The 27,884-nt window shown below is 46.6% G+C and overlaps 1 protein-coding gene across 3 annotated transcripts in view; it reads left to right on the forward strand.

Moving 5' to 3' along the window:
• The window catches only part of SLC35F4 (solute carrier family 35 member F4), a 196,468-nt gene that overhangs the window by 117,256 nt on the left and 51,328 nt on the right, over window positions 1–27,884 (forward strand). Inside the window, exon 1 of one of the 3 annotated variants that reach the window (XM_053249198.1) lies at window positions 21,414–21,697. The exons of the other annotated variants lie outside the window; for them this stretch is intronic. Within the exon in view, the coding sequence (XP_053105173.1) occupies window positions 21,622–21,697 (76 nt within the window). The 5' untranslated portion in view covers window positions 21,414–21,621. Of the gene's footprint in view, window positions 1–21,413; window positions 21,698–27,884 lie in introns of those variants that run through there. 3 annotated transcript variants of the gene reach the window in all.

Below are 27,884 nucleotides of genomic sequence, written 5' to 3' on the forward strand. Positions count from 1 at the left end.
ACTATCAGTTGAGATCTGAGACCTTTTTCTGAGACTGGCGTATCCCAACCTTTTCCTTTATGCGGACCACTACATCGTCACCGAATGCTTTTACGGACCGTCAAGTAAGCAGACCGTTCTAAACATTTTGAACGTATCCTGTGGCTGACAGAAGTCAAAAGGCATATATCAAGGGGTATTAAAGTCACAGCTATTTCTAATTTCTTATGCTCACTCACAAAGAGATTACACTCATCGCAGTATATTTACCTGCAGTAGGCCTACCAGTGGTATTAAATTATTATTACATTTTCTCCCCCTGCCCCATGGACCACCTGCAATACCCTCACGGACCAACAGGGGTCCACGGACCAGAGGCTGGGAACCACTGTTCCAGATGCTTCTACCTTCAGATGCCTGCCAACTTCTACTGGAGACAGGGACTTCTCTGTGGTGGGTCCTTGGTTGCTGAATTCTCTCCCTAGGCAAATCTGGCTGGTTCCTTCTTTATGAGCTTTTAGATGCCAGGTGGAGTCCATCCTGTTCTCCTAGGGTTTTTAGCATCAATTAATATTTACCAATTGTCTCTGCTTTTAAGTAAAAACGGCACTGCACTTGCTTTCATTTTTGGCTAATGTTCTTGTTCAATCTTGAGTTTCCAGATGTTGTTGGACTATAGCCCCCTAGAGTGTTGGATTAGGACCGGGAAGACCTGGGTTTGAATCCCCATTTAACCATGACACTCACTGGATGACTCTGGGCCAGTCATGTCTCTCTCAGCCTAACGTACCTCACAGGGTTGTTGGGAGGATAAACATAACCATGTACACCACTCTGAGCTCCTCGGAAGAAATGCGGGATATAAATGTAAAAATAAATAAATAAAATAATGCTCCTCAGCCACTGTAGGTGAGGTTCATGGGAGTTGTAGTCCTTCATCTGAGAACCCAAGACTGGGAACCCCTGTGTTGGTTTAATTTAACTATTTTTCATTATTTTATATTGTCCTAAATCGAATTTGTAAGCCCATTTGAAGGCTTACAGGGCTGCTCAACTTTGGCCCTCCTGCAGATGTGGGCCCACCACTCCCATAATCCCTAGCTATGGGCTGCTGTGGCTGGGGATTATGGGCATTGTAGTCCGAAAAACAGTTGGGGGGCCTAAGTTGACCAGGCCTGCTTTAGAGAGAAAGTGGCACTGTGTTCAGATGTTACGGCATTTAATTTTTAGGGGTAGGAGCAAGTCTGCAGGCTTAGCCTTGGACAAACACAAAGTTAAATTGCAAAAGCACAACTTGTGGCCATTTTTAATATGATCATCATAGTTGTTATAATGGCTATAGTTCCAGCAAATTATCAGGGCAAACGAATGTGATACTTTGGCATGCATACTGAGAGCAGAGGCTGGGGTTGCCACATGCCCAGGACTGACCTGGACAGTCCAGGAATTGGAGGTCCAGTCCAGGACTCAGGAAATGTGTCGTCCTCAATTCAAAAGGTCCAGGAATTTGAGTGGGAAGATTGCTTTTACTACCCATTCTCCCAGACAGTGCTTCTCTCCAGGCATTGCAGCTGCAAGGTGTCAGTGTTTAAAAGCCCTGAATTCTCTTCAGCCATGTGACAAGCTAGTGGCCAAAGGGAAGGAACAGAATGACTGTAGATTATGAATCAAAAGATCTGCTGGAGGCCGCAAAAAGGGACATCAAGTGTGGAAGCGGGGGGGATGTTCCAAGTCCAACTGTATTTAAACAACGGTCATTTTATAAACTTTTATTAAGCAAAGTGAACATGTAATGCAGGTTTCTTTCATTTCCCAGCTTCACTTGTGTTGCTGTCATCATATTTATTTTAGCATCTTGGATTGTGTCTATTGAGGTGAAATGCTCCTAACCCTCTCCTGTGTAAAGGACGCCAGAGGGGGGAAATGTGCACGAGTTGCCAGGCTCCACTGTCAAGCCTTCTTTCCAGTCTTGGTTAAAAAAAGAGAAGAAGTTTAAAATCTGCATCTCCCCGCCACTGCCCCCTTTGACAGTTGTGTCTAGGAATTCTCTCCGATGGGTGTGGCAGCCCTAACAAAGACTCATTTGAGGATCTAATCCAAGAGTGACTTGATGTGTGGAACCAGTAAGCTGTCCTTAGTTTCTCCTGAAGAATAATCTCGTGTTATCTCAAACACAAGAGTGATGGAGGTGGGAGGATTCCTGCCATCTCATGCTCCTTGCTCTGCCTGGCTTTCTGCTCCTCCTGAATTCTGGGTTCGTTAGGAGAGTTTCTAAAATTAATTTTGGAATTTGCCAATGCTTTCAGTTCTTTCAAGTCACCTGCACTGCACACACACACACACACCCCACTCTGCTTTACCAATAGACATATCTACATGGATAGCACCGAGAGCACAGTTACCAGGAATGGCCGGTGTTATGGCTGACAATTTGAACGTCTGCACACTGCTGCCCCGTGTGGCAGCCAGCTGAACTACAGCAGCCAGAACAGAACATGGAGCGTTCATCTCAGTCCTGCAGCAGGGATTGGACTAGTGTGAGGATTTTGTGTGAATACAATACTAGTCTGAAATGCAGCCTCCAGGGGCTTGCAGCACTAGGTTCGATTCAAACTGGCCTTGTTTGACCAGTTCAAACTCAACCGGACCAGCCCGATTTGCTTCGGTGAAGATTCCCCTTTATAAGCAAAGGGATGGGGGAATCCTTGAAAAGTGTTGTAAGCGGCCTCTCGCCATCCTCTCCCCCAGCCACCCTTAGGAACATAGGAAGCTGCCATATACTGAGTCAGACCATTGGTCCATCGAGCTCTGTGTTGTCTTCACAGACTGGCAGCGGCTTCTCCAAGGTGGCAGGCAGGAATCTCTCTCAGCCCTATCTTGGAGATGCTGCCAGGGAGGGAACTTGAAACCTAGATGCTCTTCCCAGAGTGGCAGCTCCATCCCCTGAGGGGAATCTCTTGCAGTGCTCACACATCAAGTCTCCCTTTCATATGCAACCAAGGCAGACCCTGCTTAGCTAAGGGGACAAGTCATGCTTGCTACCACAAGACCAGCTCGCCTCTCCATTGCCCTTGCAACACTTTTCAAGGATTCCCCCACCCCTTTGCTTATAAAGGGGAATCCTCACCGGCTTCTCCTTTACAAGCATAGCCCTCAAACTGGGTCAAACCGGTTTGACCTGTTTCGACCGGACCGCTGGCCTGTTCAACCGATCAGGCTCACGGACCACCAATTTGGTTCCAGTTCTAATTCAGCCTCCTGAACCAGTTCCATGCACACACCCCAGCAAGCTCCCAGCGTAGCAAAGCTAGCTAGTGCAACGTCCATGCACTTGGGCAGCACATTTCTTAGTCGGGATGCCAGCCGTTCTTTTTTAAACTGTCCACCAGACAGCTAAGCATCATGCTTCCGAATTTGTTTGAGGATCCCATTTCCATCTCGCAACACATCACTCTGAACATGCCTCTGATCCCAGGGGAGCACTCCACGGCTGGAGTGCTAATTCATTGTAAATAAGACTAATCCAAGACTGGCCGCCCAGACTGATTACAGTGACTTTCTCTACCCACCCTTTCTGATTTATTTATTTATTTGTCATAGTTAGCATATAATCCTCCCGCAATCCCTTCATGCTGTTCACCAGGCTTTGCTGTGTTATCTGCTTTGCTCCAATATGGCGAGAGAAAGCACGATTTCCAGTGAAAAGTATTAGAGAGGATTATATGGAGATTAGGCAAGAATTAGAATGGGAGAGAGAGAGTGAGATGATGTTTGTCCTTTGCAAAAGGAATGCAGAATTTCAGCTTTCCCAAGACTTTGTCTTGTGTTTGTATTACCTTTTTAGGTGTCTTAGATTCTTGGGGTCATAAAAAGAGCCAGTGTGGTGAGGTGGTTTGAGTGCTGGACTAGGACTGGGGAGACCCAAGTTCAAATCCCCATTCAGCCATGATACTAGCTGGGTGACTCTGGCCCAGTCACTTCTCTCTCAGCCTAGCCTACTTCACAGGGTTGTTGTGAAAGAGAAACTTAAGTACAAGTTACAAGTTCTAGTAAGAACTAATCAGCCTATTTTCCTCTCACTGTCTCTTCATCTGGACTAAATTTGGCGCAAATCGAGTTCCACAAGTTTGATTTCTTGCACCTCAAATGTTCATGTGTCTGCCATCTTGGATCGGGGTGGATATCATCATTACAAACTCACCATTATTTATTTATTTATTTGATTTTTTTAATTCATTGAGGTGTGCCTGTGTGTCACTCACTACAGCTGTTCCAAATTTGGTTCAAATTGGTTAGACTGTCCACAAGTTAGTGCACCTGCACCTCTGAAGTTTACGTGTCCAACATCTTGAACTGAGCTGGATGACACCATCACAATCTTCGCTGTTGAGGTGTCCCAATGTGTCCTTAGAGCTGTAGCAAATTTGGTTCAAATCGGTTAAGTGGTTCACAAGTTAGCTCACTTGCGCCTCAAAAGTTTATGCTTCCACCATATTGGATCAGGGTAGATGACATCATCACACACTCCACCGTTGAGGTGTCCCTGTGTGTCACTCACTACAACGGTACCTAATTTGGTTCAAATCAGTTAGACAGTCCACAAGTTCACCCACTTGTGCCACAAACGTTCACACATCCACCAACTTGGATTGGAATGGATGACATCATCACAAAGTACGCCATTGATATATCCCTATGTGTCCCTGCAGCTGTAGCAAATTTGGTTCAGATCGGTTAAGGTGTTCACAGGTTAGCCCACTTTCACCTCAAAACCTTGTGCGTCCGCCATCTTGAATCTGCAGGGATCACATCATCACTAGATATGCCATTGAGGTGTCCGTGTGTGTCACTCACTGCAAGCTGTACCCAATTTGGTTCAAATAGGTTAGGCAGTCCAAAATTAGCCCGCTTGCGCCTCAGAAGTTCACACAGCTGCCAACTTGAATTGGAGTGGATGACATTATCACACACTACACCATTTGGGCATCCCTATGTGTCTCTACAGCTGTGGTTAATTTGGTTCAAATCCGTTAGGCGATTCACAAGTTAGCCCACTTTTACCTCAAAAGTTTACACGTCTGCCACCTTGTACTGGGGTGGATGACATCATCACAAACTATGATGTTGAGGTGTCCCTATGTGTCACTCACTGCAACTGTATCAAATTTAATGTACATTGTTTGGACAGTCCACAAATTTGCTTGCTTGCACCTCAGGTGTTAACACGGCCGCCTTCTTGAATTGGAGTGGATGACATCATCACACACCACACCCTTTGGGCATCCCTATGTGTCCCTACAGCTGTAGCAAATTTGGTTCAAATTGGTTGGGTGGTTCACAAGTTAGCCCACTTGCACCTCAAATGTTTACATGTCCGCCATCTTGGATTGGGGTGGATGACATCATCACAAAATATGCCGTTGGGGTGTCCCTTTGTGTCCCTACAATTGTACCCGATTTGGTTCATATTGGACCAGGCATTCCGAAGTTGATGGGGGGGACACACAGACAGGGGACACACACACACACACACACACACACACACACACACACAGAAAGCCAGGTGATGTCATATGCCTCCCGGAAGGTAGGCTAAAAATGCAAGCAGAGGTCCCAGGAAGCTGAATCAAATTCTGTGCTTTTTCTCTATTCCTGCCAAACTGCAGCCAGGGGCACATCTAGGTAATTTTGGCACCCAGACCTGAAGGGCTCCGGAGCCCCACCCCCCGCGAGACCCCCCCAATTAAGAATTTTTTTAGAGCAAACCTTCATAATGGGGGGCCTCCTGCACTGCTGCCCCGCCCCACTGCAGCCCACGCCCGCCGCTGCCTCATCCGCTGCGCCACTCCTTGTCATTTCCGTGGCTTTCTCGCAGCCGCCATGTTCGTGGCCAGGGTGGGTGAGGGGGTGAGCTTGTCCATCTGAGCCATCAGCACCTGTGCAGTGGGAGTATCGAGCCATCGCAACAGCCCAGACGGACAGGCCCACCAGTGGCTGCGCCAGCCACTGCCACCCTGGGGGAGGCTGAGGCCTGCTCGGCTTACACCCCCCCCGCACATGGCCGCTGCGAAAAGGCCACGGAAATGACAAGGAGCGGCGCAGCGGCCGAGGCAGCGGCAGACATGGGCAGCGGTGCAGCGGCAGTGCAGGAGGCCCCCCAGGACACCTGGAGCCCCCCGACTTCAGAGGCCACGGACAGGGGGCCCAAGGTCCAGGGGTAAGAGCGCCTCCAACTGCATCCTACACATGCCCAATCCGTCTGTAATCTTAACCTTGCTGAGCCACCGCAAATTGCCAGGGTGTCACATGAAAAGTGTGGCACGCCTCTCACACCTTCAGGAACCTCTGTTCCGTTCCAGGCAAGCCTGCCCCCTTTGACATCGGAACCAATGGCTGCGACACATTGCAAGGCAGGCTGGGATAGCATCCAGGGCCTCGCTTGGAGGCGTAGCCAAAGAGTGTCCCTCTGGCTCAACTTGGCTACTTCCAACAAATTGAGATATGAGGGGGTGTGGCTAGGTCAGGCAGGTGGCAGGGACAAGCTCACTGTGCCCATGGCTGAGGTATGTTAAGTTCTCTTGGTGATATATTGTTAGAGAGTTCTGCGCCTCTTCCGCCAAAAGAACTTGCAAACTTTAGGTTTTAAGTCCAACCTATTAGATTTTGCAGAGTCAATCAGGGATGTATCTAGGGTAGGGCAGGCAGGGCATGTGCCCCGGGCACCACTCGAAGGGGGGGCGCCATTTTTAAAAAAGATTTTTTAAAAAATGGCTGCCAAAAACAAAATGGCCACCAGACATGCTTGAAATGGCCTCTGCAAGGTCCTAGGTTATGCCAGGCCTCTCAGAGGCCATTTGAGCATGCATGGAGGCCATTTTGTTTTCAGTGGCCATTTTTTTAAAAAAAATATTTTTAAAAATGGCCACTGCACATGCTCAAATGGTCCCTGTGAGGCCCTAGGCCTTGTCAGGCCTCACAGAGGCCATTAGAGCATGTGTGGCAGCCTCCAAAATGGCCACCACACCAATCTTTGCAGGCCCAAACAGGCCCGAAAATCAGCCTGGGATGGGCTGTGGCGGTGAATTAAGAGGCTGGTGGGAGGAGGCGGAACCTTTGCAGACACCCTCCCCCATGGCCTTTAGGAAGCCCCCCGAAGGGGCTATAGGTATTTTTTAAACAAACAAACAAACAAACAAACAAACAAGCAAACAAATAATATAAGTCACTGTGCAAATATTCAGTTTGGCACCATGTACAGAGAATCAGGGCTTGTGAATACTGAGCTGAAGCGTATGAGCTAGGATTGTATTCATTTGCTCTTGCTTTGCTTCTTGTGATAAGTGAGTTAAATGTGATGTCTTAATAATATGGCTATTAATGGTGAGTTTGTCTTTGAATCAGTGTGAAATCCTTAGTATTAAGGCCACTGGGAGTTTCTTGCTGCTCTCTTTCTCTCATTTTAACTGTCTTTCTGAAATACTAGAATATATTCCAAGCAGTGACACAGTTTACTCTGTATATCCTTTAATTATTTTCAGAGTATCTGAGAAAAGTCAAATTCTCCATTTATTTTTAAAATTTATGTAATAGTGATGCTACAATGCATAGTAGAGAATTAGACAGGCACTTCTGTTTAGTTTTCCAAGTACACCTCCACATAGTATTTGAGTATTTCATGAGCCCCAGCATACTGAAATTTGTCGTTTTCCAGCATTTTTTGGTCTGGCTACATCCACTGCTATATAGTTTTTGAAAGATTAAAAGATTAACGAGCTTGACTTGTATTTTTGAGCTGATATTATGGTAAAGTTATCTGAAAGATGGGTGTCAGATGTTTGGACAGAGGGCGCAATTTCAGTGCTTGCCCTAGGCGCTATTTACCCTAGATACGCCTCTGGAGTCAATGAATTCAGCATATAATGGGCAGAATGGAGCCTTCGGCAGTATTGGGGTGGGGAAGCTGCACCATGCCATGTCATTGGCCTTGTGGTAGCAAGCATGACTAGCCCCCTTTGCTAAGCAGGGCCCATGCTGGTTTGCATTGGAATGGGAGACTACATGTGGGAGCACTGTGAGATTTATTTATTTAAAATATTTCTGTACCATCCAAAACTTGCGTCTCTGGGCAGTTTACAATTAAAATTGTTTAAAACATCAAATCAATTAACAATTAAAAGCTAATAATAATAATAATAATAATAATTCAGTTTCTATACCTCCCTTCCAAAAATGGCTCAGGGTGGTTTACACAGAGAAATAATAAATGAATAAGATGGATCCTTGTCCCCAAAGGGCTCACAATCTAAAAAGAAACACAAGATAGACACCAGCAATAGTCACTGGAGGGGTGCTGTGCTGGGGGTGGATAGGGCCAGTTACTCTCCCCCTGCTAAATAAAAGAGAATCACCACATTAAAAGGTGCCTCTTTGCCAAGTTAGCAGGGGAGGAACCTTCAGTGAATTTAAAACACTGAAAACATTTAAAATCCATTATTAAAAAATATTAAAACTATAAATCTAACTAAAAGCCTGGGTGAATAAATGTGTCTTCAGTGCCTTTTAAAATGGTTGCCAGAGATGGTGAGGCTCTTATTTCAACAGGGAGCGCATTCCAAAGTCTAGGAGCTGTAATGGAGAAGGCCTGTTCCTGAGTAGCCGCCAAACGAGTTGGTAGCAACTGCAGACGAACCTCTCCAGATGATCTTAACAGGCGGTGGGGCTCATGGCGAAGAAGACATTCTCTTAAGAACCCAGGGCCTAAGCTGTTTAGGGCTTTATAATAATAACCAGCACCTTGTATTTTGCCCGGAAACATATCGGCAGCCAGTGTAGTTCCTCCAACACAGGAGTGATATGGTCTCTCCTAGATGACCCAGAGACTAACCTGGCTGCTGCATTCTGGACCAACTGCAGTTTCCAGACTATGTACAAAGGCAGCCCCACATAGAGCGCACTGCAGTAATCCAACCAAGAGGTTACCAGCATTCCCCTTAGTGGGATGGTGCCGCTCTGGGTAGAGCAGGCAGAAGGATCCAGATTCCCTCCCTGGAATCTCCAAGAGAGGGTGGAGGAAGACTCCTGCCTGCAGCCTTGGAGAAGCCGCTGCCAGTCTGTGAAGACAATACTGAGCTAGATGGACTAATGGTCTGACTCAGTATATGGCAGCTATGTGCCTATGTAGGATGAATATTGGGATGCTTCAAGCATGTCCCTGTTTTCGTCTGTTGCAAGGCATGGAATGCAGAGAATGCTACAGGCAAGAGTCAGTCATGAGAAGAGAATGACTCAGGAATACAACAAGTTGTTCTAGTAAGAACTAATCAACCTACTTTCTATTCACTGTCTCTACATCTGGACTAAATTTGGGGCAAATCGTGGTCCACAGATCTCTTGTGCCTCAAATGTTCATGTGTCCGCCATCTTGGAACGGGGTGGATGTCATCATTACAAACTGCACCATTGAGGTGTCCCTGTGTGTCATTCACTACAGCTGTTCCAAATTTGGTTCAAATAGATTAGACAGTCCTCAAGTTAGTGCACTTGTGCCTCAGAAGTTTATGCATCTGCCATCTTGGATCGGGATGGGTGACATCATCACAAACTAAACCATTGGGGCATCCCTTTGTGTCCATTCAGCTGTACCAAATTTGGTTCAAATCGGTTAGACTGTACACAGGTTAGTGCAACTCCAAAGTTTACGTGCCTACCATCTTGAACTGAGGTGGATGACATTGTCACAATCTTCACTGTTGAGGTGTCCCTATGTGCCCCTACAGCTGCAGCAAATTTGGTTCAAATCGGTTAAGCGGTTCACAAGTTAGCTCACTTGCACCTCAAATGTTTACATGTTCGCTATCTTGGATCAGGCTGGAGGACATCATCACAAACTCTGCTGTTGAGGTGTCCCTGTGTGTCACGCACTGCAGCTGTACCCAATTTGGTTCAAATAGTTTAGGCAGTCCACAAATTAACCCTTTTGTGCCTCAGAAGTTTATGCAGCCGCCGTCTTGAATTGGAGTGGGTGACATCATCATACACCTCACCCTTTGGGCATCCTTATGTGTACCTACATCTGCAGCGAATTTGGTTCAAATCAGTTAAGCGGTTCACAAATTAGCCCACTTGTGCCTCAAAGGTTTATACATCCGCCATCTTGGATTGGGGTGGATGACATCATCACAAACTACGCCATTGAGGTGTCCCTATGTGTCCCTACAACTGTACCCAATTTGGTTCATATTGGTCCAGGCATTGTGAAGTTGATGGGGTGGGGGACACACGAACACACACACAGAATGCCGGGCGATCTCGTACTGGAAAGTAGGCTAAAAATCCTCTCCCACGAAATTTCCCCATTATGCAACACCGTGATAAAGACACACCAGAATTAGCAAGTCAAGTACAGAATTAGCAAACACAAACGGCCTCTTTGGTTTGCTTCGCATTTGTTCATTAATAATTATTTGACATCCAATTACAGCCAGTATTCCTCCCCCCACCCTCCAAAATAATAGAAACGCTTCTTCAGTTGTTCCGTCCAGCAAATTCAGTGTTGCACATGCTAGGAATTAATAATACAGATTTCTTCTTGGTGAATGCCACAGGCAGTCTTTCCTCTCAAAGGCAGTTATTCATACCATGCTCCATTGTCAGTGAACAACTAAATTACTATGCTGAAAGATTAAGAAACCCATAATCTCTCTTTGAACAAGAGGATCCTCCGAGACACCCTTCCACTTCAAACAAAGGGCATGCATGAGATGACTGTTCCCTAAACAGAGTCAGGATATCTGGCATGCCTCCTAGCTGGCCAACATTGATATCCTTGGAGGCCAACGCAAGATTCAGACCAGATCAGAGGAGGGTTTGATGATGACACACAAGGCAGGAAACGGCTGGGGGCAGGAGCTTACTATGCAGGGACTCTCAAAACAGGGGCGTTCCAAGATATTTTGCTGCCACAATATGATGCCACCCATCAATGAGAGATGGTGTTGTAGTAAAGTTAAGTGTGCCGTCAAGTCGATTTCGACTCCTGGCACCCACAGAGCCCTGTGGTTTTCTTTTGGTAGAATACAGGAGGGGTTTACCATTGCCTCCTCCCGTACAGTATGAGATGATGCCTTTCAGCATCTTCCTATATCATAGAGCCCGATAGAGTACCAGCAGGGGTTCAAACCGGCAACCTTATGCTTATTAGTCAAGCATTTCCTTGCTGCACCACTTAAGGTGGTTGTAGCAAGCATGAATTGTCCCCTTTGCTAAGTGGGGTCCATCCTGGTTTGCATTTGAATGGGAGACTACATGTGTGAGCACTGTAAGATATTTCCCATAGGGAATGGAGCTGCCCTGGGAAGAGCATCTGTATGCTTATTTATTTGTTTCTTTGTTTGATTTCCTTACTGCCCTTCCAATAATGGCTCAGGGCGGTTTACATTACAATAAAAACAACTAAAATCAATTAACATTTAAGATCAGAAACTATAAAAGCAACATAAAACCATTAACAATTGCATGCAGAAGGTTCCAAGTTCCCTCCCTGGCAGCATCTCCAAGATAGGGCTGAGAAAGACTCCTGCCTGCAACCTTGGAGAACCCGCTGCCAGTCTTTCATTTTAACAATTTAAACATAAAAATATCAAATTAAAAGACCCATTAAAACTACCAAATAGCGAAAAAGCTTGGCTGAAGAGATGTGTCTGAGTTGTTTCCTAAAAGCCAACAGGGATGGAGCAGTCCTCATCTCCGCAGGAAGTGCGTTCCACAGCTCTGGGGCAACTTCAGAGACGACTCGCCTCGGAGTTGGCACCCTCAGCCAAACCTCCCCTGAATAGGGGGCGGGGTTCATAAAGAAGAAGGCATTATCTTCAATACCGTGAGCCCAAGCCGTTAAGGGCTTTATAGGTAATAAGTAGCACTTGCCCAGAAACCTATTGGTAGCCCTGTGTCGTATTTTTTAAATCGGAGTGATATGTTCTCTTCAGGACATCCCGGAGACCAATCTGGAAGCAGCATTCTGCACCAACTGTGGTTTCCGGACTATGTACAAAGGCAGCCCCATGTAGAGCGCATTTCAGTAGTCAAGCCTGGAAGCTACCAGCAGGTGGACCACTGTCTTAAGCTCACTCACTTCCAGGAAAGGGTGCAGTTGGCGAATCAGCTGAAGCCGATACAAAGTACTCCTGGCCACCGCCTCCACCTGAGGTATCGGAGAGAGGGTTGCTCTGTAAAGAAGGATCCCGCAATTGGAACTCCAGAATCAAGGGGGAAATTTGGAGGAGAGTCCTGGGGGTGTCCCTGAAAGACAAACTTGAACGGTTGTGCAGAATTTCTCAGCGGGGGGTTCAGTTCTCAATGACGTGTTTCATCTCCTGTGAGACTCATCTGCTCTGGACGCGTTAAATCTGTGTCCTGAAAGGACGGCGGGATGGATGGGGAACCAACAACAAGAAACAACCGTGTTTGAAATCCAATAAATTCTGACAGTGGTGTCAGTTTAATGCACGATCAGTCTAATCTGCACATTCCTTTTAACATCCTTACGGCTGTGCGCCTGGGTTTCTCTTAAGATTTTCCTAGACTGGAAGGAAGATTTAGAAACCAAGTTGCCTTTCTTGGGGGCTGTGCTTAACGCGGAACGCAGGTGTCCGGGGTCTCTTAGTATCTCTTTCTTGCATTTCTTTCCACCCGAGTTCACATTGTTTTGTTGTTTTGTTCCATGGATCCTATTAATATTCCAGCCCCATGAAATGAGTTGGTAATGGTCTTGTCGCTTGTCATGTGCTGTCCTTAAAAGTGCCGGGAAAATGACAGGAGACGTGAGAGTATTTTCCACCCCACTTACTCCAATCGGCCCCAGTGGTTATCCACACAGGGCTGTATTAGCCATTACACTGAGGTTGCCACAGTGCAAGGTCAAATGTCATGATGAGGGGTTACATGAACAAAGAAGAGCCTCCGGTGCCTGCAGGCCCTCCTCCTTTTGCTTCTTCCCATGCATGTGGCACTTCATAGGGACACAGGAAGCTGCCTTATACTGAGTCAGACCATTGGTCCATCTAGCACAGTATTGTCTACACTAACTGGCAGCAGCTCTTTCAAGGTTTCAGGCAGGAGTATTTCCCAGCCCTACCTGGTGATGCTGCCAGGGAGCGAACTTGGGACCTTCTGTTTGCAAACATGCATATGCTCTTCCACTAAGCTTTGGCCCCACCCCCTAAGGGGAATATCTTTTAGTGCTCCCATGTAGTCACCCATCCAAATGTAGACCAAGGTGGGCCCTGCTTAGCAAAGGGGACTATTTCTGCTGTCTGCCACAAGACCAGCTCTCCTCCCTGAGAGGAGTCTTGCCTGCCTCTGATCCTGGTTTCAGCTTAGTCCAAACTGGCAAACCACGGTTTGCACTTGCCTTGCAAGCCAGAATTGGGGACCAGAGAGCTGGGCGCTTTCCAGATTAGTGCTACAGCAGCCGTCAAATGCTTCGGCTTGGCGGGATTGAATTGAAAACATAGTTAAAGGGTGTTGCGCAAAGCCACCAGCAGGGAGAGCAATCTTTTCTTGTTGCGCAAAACTCTACAACGGGGAAATACAGCTATTTATTTGCACCACACACACAATGGTCTAAGACTGTAACGTGGCAATAAAATCCAAAAGAAGGCATCGGAAATGTGAACGGCACCTTGCTGACAGTGCAGGGATTGCAATGTCAAAACACAGATAGTTTGGAAGTACACTTAGCGGACACGTCATGACCCTCTTGTAGGACAGCCCCCTGGGTCAAATCCTTGTTTCTGTTCCTGGTTTGCCAGGCAAACCAGAGTGGATTCTCCCAGTTTGGCTCCATTTCCCATCTGCCACTCTGGTCATTCCTGTGATCGGATCCATTTGATTTGATTTTGCTAATTTTACCCCCAATGTCCTCAGGGTGGTGGTAGTGAGTGCCCCCCACCCCCAACCAGGGATTTGGGGAGCTGAAACCTCTTCCTCTTGTTCAGTCCAGTGGAAATCAATCTCACCCTTGGACTGAACAGGAGAGAAAAAGGTTGCAGGCCTTGTGAGAGAACACCAATCTCCCTAACTGACTTGAAGACCTTTGGGGGGAAGGGGGTCTCTATCTCTCCCCTTATTCCGCTCAATAAGAACCAAGAGATCCATCGTCACAGGATTGAAAAGGGAGAGACACAAGTCCTATTCAGAAGTTACCTTGTACACACATAAAGTGTTGTACATGTGCATATGTGAATGTGTACACACAGAGGTGTACATTGTGTGAGAAATGACAGAGCTGGGCTTGTGGTAGCAAGCATGACTTGTCCCCATAGCTAAGCAGGGTCTGCCCTGGTTGCATATGAATGGGAGACTTGATGTGTGAGCTCTGCAAGATATTCCCCTCAGGGGATGAAGCCACTCTGGGAAGAGCAGAAGGTTCCAAATTCCCTCCCTGGCATCTCCAAAACAGGGCTGAGACAGATTCCTGCCTGCAACCTCGGAGAAGCCGCTGCCAGTCTGTGAAGACAGTACTGAGCTAGATAGACCAATGGTCTGACTCAGTTTCCTATGTTCCTATGTCTTAAAGCTGAGCTTAGGTAGAGCCCTCCCCCCTAATGCAGGGTACAAACAGGAAATGTACTACTGCGCATGTGTTGAGCACAATGGCCACATTCAGACGTTATCGGAGGAGGCTGTACTTGCATACAGCCTCCAAAAACGAGACGGATGTCCCAACCAGCGTTCCAGCCATTTTCCCCACTGGGTGGTTCAGTCACACTGACATCCTTTGTCTGAAGATGAACGCTGTAAGCATGACTGCGCACCTTCCCGTGGTCAGGAGCCTGGGGCAGCCATGGGTGTAGGAAACTGGAATAACTGTAGTAAGCATGACGAATGAGGCAGGAGGGTGAGTGACGGGCAGCGGATGGGAGTTCCAACCAGTGTATCCTCTAACAGGGATTCCTAGATGTTGCTGACTACAACTCCCAGAATCCCCAGCTGCAATGGCTTTTGCTTGGGGATTCTGGGAGTTGTAGTCTAGAACATCTGGGAATCCCTGTTAGAGGGTACACTGGTTCCAACCCATTTCAAGCCCTGAAAGCATGTTCAGCGTTGTTCTCCTGAGCGCCTGAATGGGGCTGTCGTGTGAATTACCCTACATTCATGCGCTGAACACAGAGTGTGTGTGCGTTGAACATAACATGTGCGAGTCATAAAGCGTCTAGAAAGTCTAGGAAACTACTACCAGTGTGGTCTAGTGGCTGGAGTGCTGGACTAGGACCGGGGAGACCCGAGTTCAAATCCCCATTCAGCCATGAGACTTGCTGGGTGGCTCTGGGCTAGTCACTTCGCTCTCAGCCTAACCTACTTCACAGGCTTGTTGTGAGGAGAAACTTAAGTATGTAGTACACCGCTCTGGGCTCCTTGGAGGAAGAGCAGGATATAAAATTTCAATAATAAATAAATACATAATAAATAAACCTTCCTCCCTTCCAGCCTTCCGTGCAATTTCAAAGCTTGCAAATGTTAACTTTGAAATGGGGCTCACCCCCACCAGGGCCATGGGGCAAAGCAACATTTTGCACCTCACCTCAGGCAGCACAAAACTTTGGGCTACCCTTGGGGCCAGGAAAAAAAGTCCCCGTGGGTCAGAGCTGGCTCCCGGGCCTTATGTTGTGCAGGCCTGATCTACACAGACTGGCAGTGGCTCTCCAAAGTTTCAGGTAAGCCTCCGGTGTGCAAAGCAGATGCTCCACCACTCAGCCCTACCCCATCCTCAAAATGGTGGTCTGCTTTACAGAGGAAGCTGCCTTCTACCGAGTCAGACCCTTGGTCTCTCTAGCTCAGTATTGTCTACATCAGGGATCCTCAATGTTGGGCCCCCAGATGTTATTGGACTTCAACTCCCATCATCCCCAACCAAAGGCCACTGGGGCTTGGGATTATGGGAGTTGAAGTCCACTAACATCTGGGGGCCCAACGTTGAGGATCCCTGGTCTACATTGACTAGCAGCAGGCCCTCCAAGGTTTTAGGCAGGAGTCCTTCCCAGCCCTACCAGGAGATGCTGCCAGGAATTGAATCTGGGACCATCTACGTGCAAAGCCAACCCTCCATCACTGAGCTCTGGCCCCATCTCCATTAGAAGCATCATGAATGGAGACCAACAATACCAGTCCAACTCGGAAATTTCAAAAGGGTAGTTGGTTCTTCTTCTTCAGATGACGATCCCTAGGAAGCATATCTATCATCATACTGTAAAAGGCTCTTCGGGCAACTTAAGATCAGAGTGTTTATAGTTTTCAGGACCTTCAATTTGTTTCTTTAAATTTAAACAAGGTAAAGGGAGCATATGCTTTGCAGTTGTCAGGCCTTAAAATAGTTACAAGTATTCCAATAAACATCTCAAGTAGAACTTTAAATTCATTTGCATGTAACATTTGGACCACATTAAGTCTGTTATGTTGGATCCTCCCCCCGACCCCCTTAACATTTTTCTCTCTTCAAATACTTTGAGCTAATGGCAAATCTTACGAGGGGTGTGTGTGTGTACAGAATGCCGCATACACACGTGCGCAGCCTGTGTGTGTGTTTGGGAGTACATGGGGTACTTTTAAAGTTTTGTTTATGGAATACAACTCAAATGAGCATGCTAAACCAGATTCAAATTGATTTATTGTGTTTGTTTGTTTGTTTATATGCCGCCTGACTCCAGGAGGTTTACAAAAATAAGAGAAGGAGTTCTCAACTTTGAGTCCCTGGTTGTTAGACTATACCTCTCATCATTCCTTTGGCCCTTGTGTCCAGGGATGGTGGGAGTTGTAGTTCAAAAACATCTGGAGGGCCAAGTTTGCCCACCCCTATCTTAGAGGGCTCCAAACATTACTTGGATATCACTGCATTTTGCCAGAAGTAAAATTTAGATGGATTTTGGAGGGTGTTTGAGGGGGCAAAACATCTAAAAAATATATATAAGGGAGGCGGGGGAAACTAGCAACATCTCTTATTTTGTTTTGTATCTTGCTACTTTTAACCAGATAAGAACATGCCCTACTGGATCAGGCCCACAGCCCATCTAGTCCAGCATCCTGTTTCACACAGTAGCCCACCTGATGCTTCTGGGAAGCCCACATGCAAGAGCTGAAGGCCTGCCCTCTCTCCTGCTCTGGCTCTCTTGCAATTACTAGCTATTGCTAGTAATATTCTGAGGCTTACTTGAGTTATTTTTATTTATTTATTTTATTTTTCTTTATTTAACATATTTTTATACCTCCCAAAATGGTTGGGCGGTTTACAAATCGTAAGATAGATATCCGATTTATGTGCTCTGATAATGCAGTAAGTCCAACCATGAGCCCTTTCTCACCATCAGTGAGAAGGGCTCCCGGGCAGGTGGCAGGGAACGCTGCTGAAACTTACTTTCCCCGCAGACGGCCACTCCTCCGCTGTTGGGCATGTACATCACACTCGCAGACGATCCTCCACTGTCCCGGGGTCGCAGAGGGTCAGGGGCCGGGATGCATCATCCCAGCCCGGAAATCCCATAATTCCCATAATCCCATAATTCCCATAAATCCCATAATCAAAAAACCGGGGCTAAGGGAGCCCTCCTTTCCTTAACCTCATTTAAGATGCTGGCTCCACTGGTGGGTTTTCCGCCAAAGTGGTGCTGGGATCGGGTGCGGCGGTTCTAATGAGCAGCCAAGACCGGGCTGGACTGCCTTAGCCCAATCTTCACTGTGCATGAGAACAGCCTCGGGGTCTCCTTGAATTGACTGATGACTGTATCTGTTGGTTTTCTTCTGGATTGGTCAGAAGCCCTAATAACGTTTCACTGACTGACTGATTTATAGGCCTTTAAAAAACCAAAACAAAAACCAATCCACATTTGAATATTGTAGCCTGGTTTAACTTTGTAAATGCTCTAAGCACCTTTAATAAGGTGGGTTTGAAATCAAATCAGATAATAACATAGATTGGTCCTGACAGCTTTGCAGGTTTCTTTTTTATTTCAACGAACATGACATACATGACCCCTCTGTTGATTGGTGTTCTCCTTTGTAGAATCAGAAATTCAAGGGATAATGCATTTTCATAGCAGATTTCAGGGCTGGTTTTCACATGACCCTGTATTTGCATGTTAAATCCACAAATACAAAATCAAATATTTGATTGATTTCAGGTAGTGATCCTTGGGACATGGACTGACATTTCTTTATGAAGTGCCCTGCACACAGGAAGAATAATGATGACAACAATAATAATAGGCTGACATGCTGACTACCGCTGTGCTTGTGCAAGAACCTTGCACTAGGATCAGGCTGTCGCTAGTTGCACTAAGTCTGGAGTTTGCATTCCAGACCAGTGGTCCCTCTAATTTTTTCATCTCTGTGCAGAATGAGTTTTGTTTTGGGCAGCAGTATCAAGGCAGTGTGTGCGCACCTGCATTCAAAGTGGGGCCTTTTTGATTCAACCTGAGCGGGACCTAAAATGAAATGAGCAGACATCCAAAAACATGTGAGCGCGTGCACATGCGCACACCTTAGAGGGAATAGTGTTCCACACATGTGCGAATGCAAATATGTTTATCCACGTGCACTAAGCATGCAACTTGTGGAATGCTGTGCCACCCTCTGGGTCATATTCTAACAAGCAAATAGGGATTTTGCAGGGAGGGGAAAGACGAAAAAAAATGTCCTCATCCCCCTTGCTGCACTCTGCACTGGTTCTCTTCGGTTTAGCGGTGGGAAGCAACTGGCCCTATCCAGCCCTAGCACAGCACTTCTCCAGTAGCTGCTGCTGGTATCTACCTTATGTTTATTTTAGATTGTGGGCCCTTTTGGGACAGAGGGCCATCTTATTTATTCATGATGTCTTTTTTCTTTTTAAACCACTTTGAGAATTTTTGTCAAAAAGCAGTATATTACTATTACTATTATTATTATTATTACTAGTAGTAGTTGTAGTAGTAGTAGTTGTCTTCTAACCACTCCTTGCAAGGATATGTTTGCAGAGAATATCATGTTGTGTGTACACACACACAAACTCACACACATACATATGCTGGTAACCTCCAGGCTTGACTACTGTAATGCACTCTACATGGGGCTTCCTTTGTACATAATCCGGAAGCGACAGTTGGTGCAGAATGCGGCAGCCAGACTGGTCTCTGGGACAATCCGGAGGGACCACATAACACCATGCTGCCGATATGTTTCCGAGTGAAATACAAAGTGCCGGTTATTACTTATAAAGCCCTTAATGGCTTGGGCCCAGGGCACTTAAGAGAGCGCCTCCTTTGTCATGAACCCTCCCGCCTATTAAGATCTTCCATGTGGCCACCAATCAAGACCACCAGCTTGACCGGTGGCTATATGGGATTGGGCCTTCGCTGCGGCTGCCCCGGGGCTTTTGGAATGCACTCCCTGTGAAAATAAGTGTTTCTCCATCTCTGGCTGTTTTTAAAAAGACGCTTAAGACCCTTAAGACGCATCTGTTTTCTCAGGCTTTCAATTAATTTTAATCGGTTTTGCTATATCATCATAATTGTTTTAATTTTATCCTGTTTTTATATTTGCTGTATTTTAACTTATGTATACCACCTAGGGAGGATACACATTCCAGATGGTATAACAATATGATAGATAGATAGATAGATAGATAGATAGATAGATAGATAGATAGATAGACAGATAGATAGATAGATAGATAGATGCTTGTTTTATGTGTGTGTGTGTGTGAGAATCAACAATAAGTGTTTGTGTACACACACACACTGTTGATTAACTAACAGAAATATAATGTGCAAGATGTTTCGGCTTCCACCTTTTTCAGTTGCTCTGATGTTATATGAAAACTAGAGCATCTGCAGTAACAGAAGTGCACGGCCTCAGAGGGTTAATCAAGATAGTCGGGCCCTGCAAAGCTGATTGTGAGAATCCAGAATTTTTGGGCAGTCCTGGACAAACTGCTGTTGTTAATCTGCATCTAACTGGGATAGATAGCCAGGATTCCCCATCCCCCACAATGGCCCATGTATTGTGTACATGTGTGGCCAGCAGTTGGATTTTTGGCACCCTAGGGGGGAGTTTGATTTTGGTGCCCCCCACCCCAGCAGAGAAGTGGGCTGCACAATCTGAGCTGTACAAGCTGTTCATTTGTGGATGACCAGCCTGCATGGATGACCAGCAAATGACTAGCCCACACTGGCTTGAGGATACAGTGGGAGAGAGTTCCCCAGTCTGTTATGAGGACAAAACTCTTACACTTCAGAGATGAAAAGCGGCTGCTGTTGATTTGGAAATCCAGTCCGAGTCCATTTCTTTTTGGAAATGAATGCTGAGGCAGGCAATTGATATTCCGGAGAGAGAGTGCAGCTGACAAGACCAGCTGTTTTTTGAGTGCTGAAGTGCAGTGAGCAAAGAAGACGGTATCTTTTGGAGTGCAGGACGTGCAAGCCCTCTGGGGAGCAGGGTGCAGTGTTACAGCTTACCTTCTTACACGAACGTGCAGTACTTCAGGGGTGCAACACAAGAGAAAGAGAAAGAATGATTGGCAGTGCTGTATTCTGGCAATGTTAACGTGCCCCTCAAGAAATGGTGCCTGAGGAAAATTGCCTGGGTCTGCCTAGTGGACGGGCCAGCCTTGTGTGTGGCCATAAACATAAGTTGAGGGAAGAATGCCGAAACGGGACTCTGTCTCCATGTTCAGGCAGTGGCTGATGTGCTGGCTAAATTTACTAGAGCAAGTCCTGTTGAAATTTAGTGATTCCTTAGTGTGACTCCTAAATAGTAATACTGAGTAATTTAGTCAGGGTCTCAGCCATTGTTCCCATGTGGGGAAAGATCATCCCATGGGATGTGTGTGTGTGTGTGTCAAGTTATGGAGACTGTATTAGCTAATCTTTATTTCTTAAAAAACAACAAAACCTCATCTGTGAATGTATAAAAATTTAACCCTTATGTGCCTGATCTTTCTGTTTTATGCACGTTTGATGTAGATTCCCCTAACGAGCCAATAATAGGCTCAAAACACACAAATTGTTCTATATTAATACATTATTATCTGAATCCCGAGACATGCCATTTTGCGTGCCATGATGATTTTGGATGCTTCAGCGGTTCCCTTTCCTCCCTAATATCAGACTCGGAAAGCAGAGAAGCCCTTTCAAGTTTAGCAGGTTGTAAGCGTCTCATACATTTTCATGGCACGGAGTCCCAGCATCTTGCATTGCATCGTTCCCTTGCCTCTGATGCGGTCGCGTGTCTGGTTCGTGGGCACGAAGGGACGTCGTTTCATTCACGCCGGGTGCTCTGAATCCGAAAGGGCTTGCTCCATCTTAGAAGTTGAAGGAGGGCGTTTGGAGATATATTTTAAGGTATTGTTCCCCCAACCGCTGGCTGTGCCCAACAATTGCACGCAGGAAAAGTGTTGGCCGAGGTCAAGCGTTGTTTGAATGTGTTGCAAATGGTTTCCCCGGGAAACAGCAGATCTGCCCTCCTAGCTGCTGCACCGTCTTCCACACTGCGTCTCGTCTCCAGACACAGCAGAGAGAGGCACCTTGTGGTACTGAGGTGGGGGGGGCAATCAAAAACAATGTGGAGGCGCAAGGCAGAGAGGAGAGCACACAACGTCTAAGAGCACCATTCCAGAGAATGAAGAAGCACACCGCAAGAGTGGCACCATTAGAACCGTTCAGTATTGCCACACTAAATTCACCTAGATCAGACGGTAAATGCAATTTTATTCCCCTTTGTACCTCCCCTAAAGAATGAAATTATTCATTTTCACTTCCGCTTTATTCTAGTGGTCGTCCCTCCTCCCCCCGCAAACCAATCTTTGGGGGTGGGTGGGTAAATGTTATGGAAGGGCCATTTTTGAATGTTTCTGAGGACTTTATTTCATAATTTTGGTTCTGATGCTTAAAATGCCTGGCTTTGCTGGTGTATGAAGAAAGGTTTCTCGTGGCGGGAAGTGGGGAGGAGACTGGAGTAGGGGGAAAAGTTGTTCATCTTTCCTGTTCAGTTCGTGGAGTGCTATCGGAACAGCCCTCTCGGTTTTATCTTCCAATAACATTTCAGCCCAAAGTCTTTAATTTTTCTCCGTTTGGATGTTTTTATTATGTTGTGGTGCTCTGTCAGATTTAGCGTGTTAATTATCCTGACTGGTTTATTCTAAGAAACAAATAAACCAAGCAAGAAATGATGTTTTAAAATCGCATGCAAAAGTATTTTATTGCAATTTTGATTTTGCAGGAATCTTGTTAAATGCCGGAAGACGTGTTTATGTTCCCATTTCAGTCACCGTGTCCTTTTTGTGTCACCTGTGTACGGGTGTGCCCTACTGGTAGCATGTTACTGGTTCTCCATCCACCATTATAACCATAGAGCTGCAGCTTTCTAGACTGGACAAGAGAAGAATTGTCTTCTCCGTGCTGGCTGGAGGGAGTCTGGTCAACCTTTGCAATGAGAGAGACTATTATTTATTTATTTATTCGATTTCTATATCGCCCTTCCAAAAATGGCTCTGAGCGGTTTACACAGAGAAATAATAAATTCTGTGCCTGAGAATGGTGGCTGGCTGGAAAAAGGGACATGGATCCATCTTGTTTGTTTGTTATTTCTCCATGTAAACTCCTTTGGACACTTTTGTTAAAAAGCAGTGTATAAATATTTGTTGTTGTTGGCATGGTGTCATGGTACCACTGGGCCACAGGCAACTTAAGCAGTTTTGTGTTCATGGAAGGGTTGAGGAACAGGGGCTGATGTCACCATCAGTTCTGTGGAGTCATTTGCTGGCAGGTCTAAGTATAAAGCAATACGGTGGATCATCTCAAGCATCATATAGTACAGATAATCCATAACAAGGGTGCCCGCTGGCTGAGGTTAAAGGTGAGGTATCCAAGAGGGCTAGTTGTAGGATATGCTGATGAAAGCTGTGAGAGATGGGAAATGCCTGTGCTAGCTGCGGATCAGGCAACAGACACATAAGCCTGACTCAAGAGTGTTTTATCAGCTAACATAAGAACATAAGAACAGCCCTACTGGATCAGGCATGAGGCCCATTGAGTCCAGCATCCTGTTTCACACAGTGGCCCACCAGATGCCTCTGGAGAGCCCACAGGCAAGAGGTATCTGCATGCCCTCTCTCCTGCTGTTGCTCCTCTGCAACTGGTATTGAGGCATCGTGCCTCTGAGGCTGGAGGTAGTCCACAGCCACCAGACTAGTAGCCACTGATAGACTTGTCCTCCATGAATTTGTCTAAGCCCCTTTTAAAGCCATCCAAGCTGGTGGCCATCACCACATCCCATGGCAAGGAATTCTATAGATTAATGATGTGCTGTGTGAAAAAGTAATTCTGCTTGTTGGTCCTAAATTTCCCAACCTTCGGTTTCATGGGGTGACCCCTGGTTCTTGTGTTGTGAGAGAGGGCGGGGCGGGGGGGGGGAGTTGACCCACCTGTGTTTTCAAAGAGAACTGTTGTCTGTTGGGAGGCTGGCGTCTCAGGCATCCCAGATTAACACACTGACTAGATAGAAACAAGCTGCAAAATGAAGCGAGAGAGTTCTGGGGATACAAGCATGTGCACTTGCACATCAGAACTGACTATACCACTTTCATAAGAACATAAGAACAGCCCTGCTTGATCAGGCCCAGGGCACATCCAGTCCAGCATCACAGTGGCCCACCAGATGCTTCTGGGGAGCCCACAGGCAAGAGGTATGTGCATGCCCTCTCTCCTGCTGTTGCTCCCCTGCAACTGGTATTGAGAGGCATTGTGTCTCTGAGGCTGGAGGTGGCCCACAGCCAGCTAGGACAGGGGACCAATGTGCTTTTCAGGAGGTGATGTGTTGTGAGGAGAATATTGCTATTCCCTTTTCCAACCTGTAACCTGATGTGGCTTGCCAGCTGAGATGCTGTGGCTTAGGCCTGGAAGCTCCTGGTTCAAGCCAGGATCAAACCTTGATTTGCCAATCTAGTTTCCACTGCAAGTGCAAGCCATAGTTTGCCAGTTTGGATGCAGCAGCAAACTATGGTTTGCAGCCCCTCAGAACCAGAAGTATCTAGATGTGCAAGGGGGAATGGAAGCTTGCAAGCCCAAGGTGCCTGCTGGGCTCCTTCCCATAGGGCCCAAACATGGGGTCAGACCCCCACCCCTCCCCAGCTCTCAGCTAGGGAGGAGGGCAGTGGCTTGGCTGCTCAGTGGTGCTCAGAGTCCTTTGAAAGCTTAAGGAGATGTCAGAGACAAAACTCTTTGGGTGAAGGGCAGGGGTGATAAGAATGTTTCTTTTTAGATTGTGAGCCCCTTTGGGATGGGGAATCGCCTTCTCATTCCTTGTGCTTTGCAAACTGCTTTGAGAATTCTTGTATTGTGGTATATAAAGATTCTAAAATAATAATCATAGGGCCCAATAGGCAAGTAACCAGCAAAGGAGATGTGAAGGTCAAAGTGTGAGTTCTAGGCTGAAGATAGCCCAAGTGTGAGTCCCACCATAAAAATATAAGCGCCTTGCTAGATCAGCCCCAAGGCCCATCTAGTCCAGCACCCAGGCAAGACATGAAGGCCTGCCCTCTCTATTGCTGTTGCTGCCCTGCAGCTGGTATTGAGAGGCATCTTATCTCTGAGCCTGGAGCCAGCCTATATAGCCATTAGGAGTCTGACTAGTAGCCATTGCCAGACCTGTCCTCCATAAAGTTGTCTAAGCCCGTTTTAATGCCATCCATGTTGGTGGCCGTTGCCAGATCCCTTGGCAAACACTTCTATATATTAATCATGCAGAAGAAAATGCTGAAGATAATTAATTATGCACTGTGTGAAAAAGTCCTTCCTTTTAACCCCTGATCTTAGCATTGTGAGAGGGAGAAGAATTTCTAATAATAATGATGATGATGATGATAATGATGATGATGATGATGATAATAATAATAATAATAATAATAATAATAATAATAATTCGATTTCTATACCGCCCTTCCAAAAATGGCTCAGGGCGGTTTACAAAAAGAAATAACAAACAAATAAGATGGCTCCCTGTCCCCAAAGGGCTCACATTCTCAAAAGAAACTTAAGACACACACCAGCAACAGTCACTGGAAGTACTGTGCTGGGGGTGAATAGGGTCAGTTACTCTCCCCCTGCTAAATAAGGAGAAGCACCACGGTAAAAGGTGCCTCTTTGCCCATTTAGCAGGGGATGATTATCCACTCTCTCTATTCCATGTGTGATTTTATCGACCTCTATCATGTCTCCCCGTAGTTGCCTCTTTTCCAAACTAAAGAGCCCCAGATGCTGTTGACTTGCCTCAAAAGGAAGGTGCTCTAGCCTCCTGACCAACTTGGTTGCTCTCTTCTGCGTCTTCTCCAGTTCTATAATATTATTTTAGAGACGTAGTACCCAGAACTGTACGCAGTGCTCCACCTCTGGCTGCATCATAGATTTGCATAAAGGTGTTGCAGTGTTTTCTGTTTTATTTTCCTAATGATCCCTAGCATGGAATTTGCTAGCACCAGATTTAGAACTGGAGTTAGAGACAGATCACGAGGACGGATGACCAGGAAGGTCAATCCAGAAGCAGCCAATGATGCTAGACATGCTAGATGTGGTGCTAAATGCATAATCTTTCCCTTTTACTTGCTTTAAAAAGCGGGGAGGGTGGAGGGATCCATATTGGAAACACAGTGCTGTCATGGGGGCCTCCTTGCCATTGTCCCAATTCAGACTGGGCCCACCAAAGCTCTGTTTGCCCTATCAAACTTTGCCTCTTGGGATAAAATAACAGCTTTAGGGGTCCAAACATGATTGGGGCCATGGCACAGTGGGAAAGGGTTAACCGCCGCTTCCCCATGCTGTGGTTTCAATCAGTGTTGCTGCTAAAAAGAAAGTTTTGAAACCTCTGAAAGATGGCACTTTTAGTGTGGCCTCCAGTTTGATCTTGAGAAATCTGCCAGAAGGAGAACTGGAGCAAAAATGCAAGCAGGGAGATTGAAGAGGGACCCGGAAGATGACAGGCAGAGGGACCTGAGGAAGTATTTCTACTCTGGCCAGGTGAGGAGCCAGCTGGCCAACTGAGGGGTGGAGCTGAGCTGGTGAGGGAGGGGGAGAGCTGATCTTGTGGTAGCAAGCAAGAGTTGCCCCCTTTGTTAAACATCTGAATGGGAGACTACATGTGATATTCCCCTTAGGGGGATGAGGCTGCTCTGGGAAGAGAATTTGCATGGAGAAAGGTTCCAAGTTCCCACCCTGGCATCTCTAAAATTGGGGGGGGGGGTGTTGGAGAAGCCGCTGCCAGTCTGTGTAGTCAATACTGAACTAGATGGACCAATGGTCTGACTCAGTATAAGGCAGCTTCCTATGTTCCTGTGTTCCAAAACCTGAAACAGGGCCTGGTTCTCTGTTGGGGGGGGGGGGGGACATATTACACATTACATAATACTATGCATATTAGGAGGAGAGAAGGAGGAACTCTTCATGGAGAAAGGCCCAGGAAAGTTTGGACAGGAGAGCTGATCTAAGGGAGGAGAGAAGGATGAATTGTCCCCTTTGCCAAGCAGGGTCCACCCTGGTTTGCATTTGAATGAGAGACTATATCATATTAGTCACTTTATATTAACCCCCTCCTAACTGAGTAAAGAGGCACCTTTGTAGTGGTCATTCTCTTGCATTGAGCAGGGGGAGAGCAACTGGCCCTATCCATCCCCAGCACAGCATCCCTCCAGTGGCTGTTGCTGTTGTCCATCTCATGTTTCTTTTTTAGATTCTGAGCCCTTTGGGGACAGGGAGCCGTTTTAGCCCTTTTATTTATTTACTTTGTTTCTACAGGTATGTAAACAGCTTTGGGAAAGCTTTGTTGAGAAGCGGAATATAAATATTTTTTCATATTTGTATATGTGAGCACCATAAGATATTCCTGGTAGGGAATGGGGCCTCCAAGGGAAGAGCACCTGCCTGCTTGCAGGCAGAAGGTTCCAAGTTCCCTCCCCGGCAGCATCTCCAAGATAGGGCTGAGAGAGACTCCTGCCTGCAATCTTGGAGAAGCAGCTGCCAGTCTGTGTAGACAATACTGGGCTAGATGGACCAGTGGTCTGACTCAGTATATGGCAGCTTCCTATGTTCCAAACTGTTCCTGACCATCCAGCCTGCCTCTATATGAAAACTTCCAGCCAAGGAGCACTCGCCACTGCATGAGGCAGCCCATTCAACTGTCAACCAGCTCTTACAGTTGGGCCATTACTCTGAATGCCTAGCCTAAATCTGCTTCCTTGCAATTTCAACCCACTGGTGCTAGCCTTGCCCTCCAGAGCGACAGAGCACCATTCCTTCTGCCCCGTCTTCTATGAGACAGCCCTTCAGATATTTGAAGACGGCTCCCATGTCCATCTTCTCTTCCCCAGGCTCAATATATCCAGCTCCCTCAGCCATTCCTCACAGGCATGATTTCCAAACCCCTCTGAACCCACTCCAGTTTTTCCATGTCCTCCTTAGAATGCAGTGCCCTGAGTGAACAAAAGAACATAAGAACAGCCCTGCTGGATCAGGCCCAAGGAAGCCCGTCTAGTCCAGCATCCTGTTTCGCACAGTGGCCCACCAGATGCCTCTGGAAGCCACAGGCAGAGGTTGAGGACATGCCCTCTCTGCTGCTGTGATTCCCCTGCAACTGGTACTCAGAGGCATCCTGCCTTTGAGGCTGGAGGTGGCCTATAGCCCTCCGACCAGTAGCCGTTGATAGACCTCTCCTCCATGAAGTGATCCAAACCATTGGATCCAATGGTCCAAACCACTGGACCATTGGATGAAGTGATCCAAACCATTAAAGCCATCCAGGTTGTTGGCCATCACCACATCTTGTGGCAGAGAATTCCACAAGTTGATGATGCGTTGTGTGAAAAAGTACTTCCGTTTGTTGGTCCTAGATTTCCT

The sequence above is a fragment of the Hemicordylus capensis genome, chromosome 1 (assembly GCF_027244095.1).
Source record: "Hemicordylus capensis ecotype Gifberg chromosome 1, rHemCap1.1.pri, whole genome shotgun sequence".
NCBI classification, from domain to species: domain Eukaryota; kingdom Metazoa; phylum Chordata; class Lepidosauria; order Squamata; family Cordylidae; genus Hemicordylus; species Hemicordylus capensis.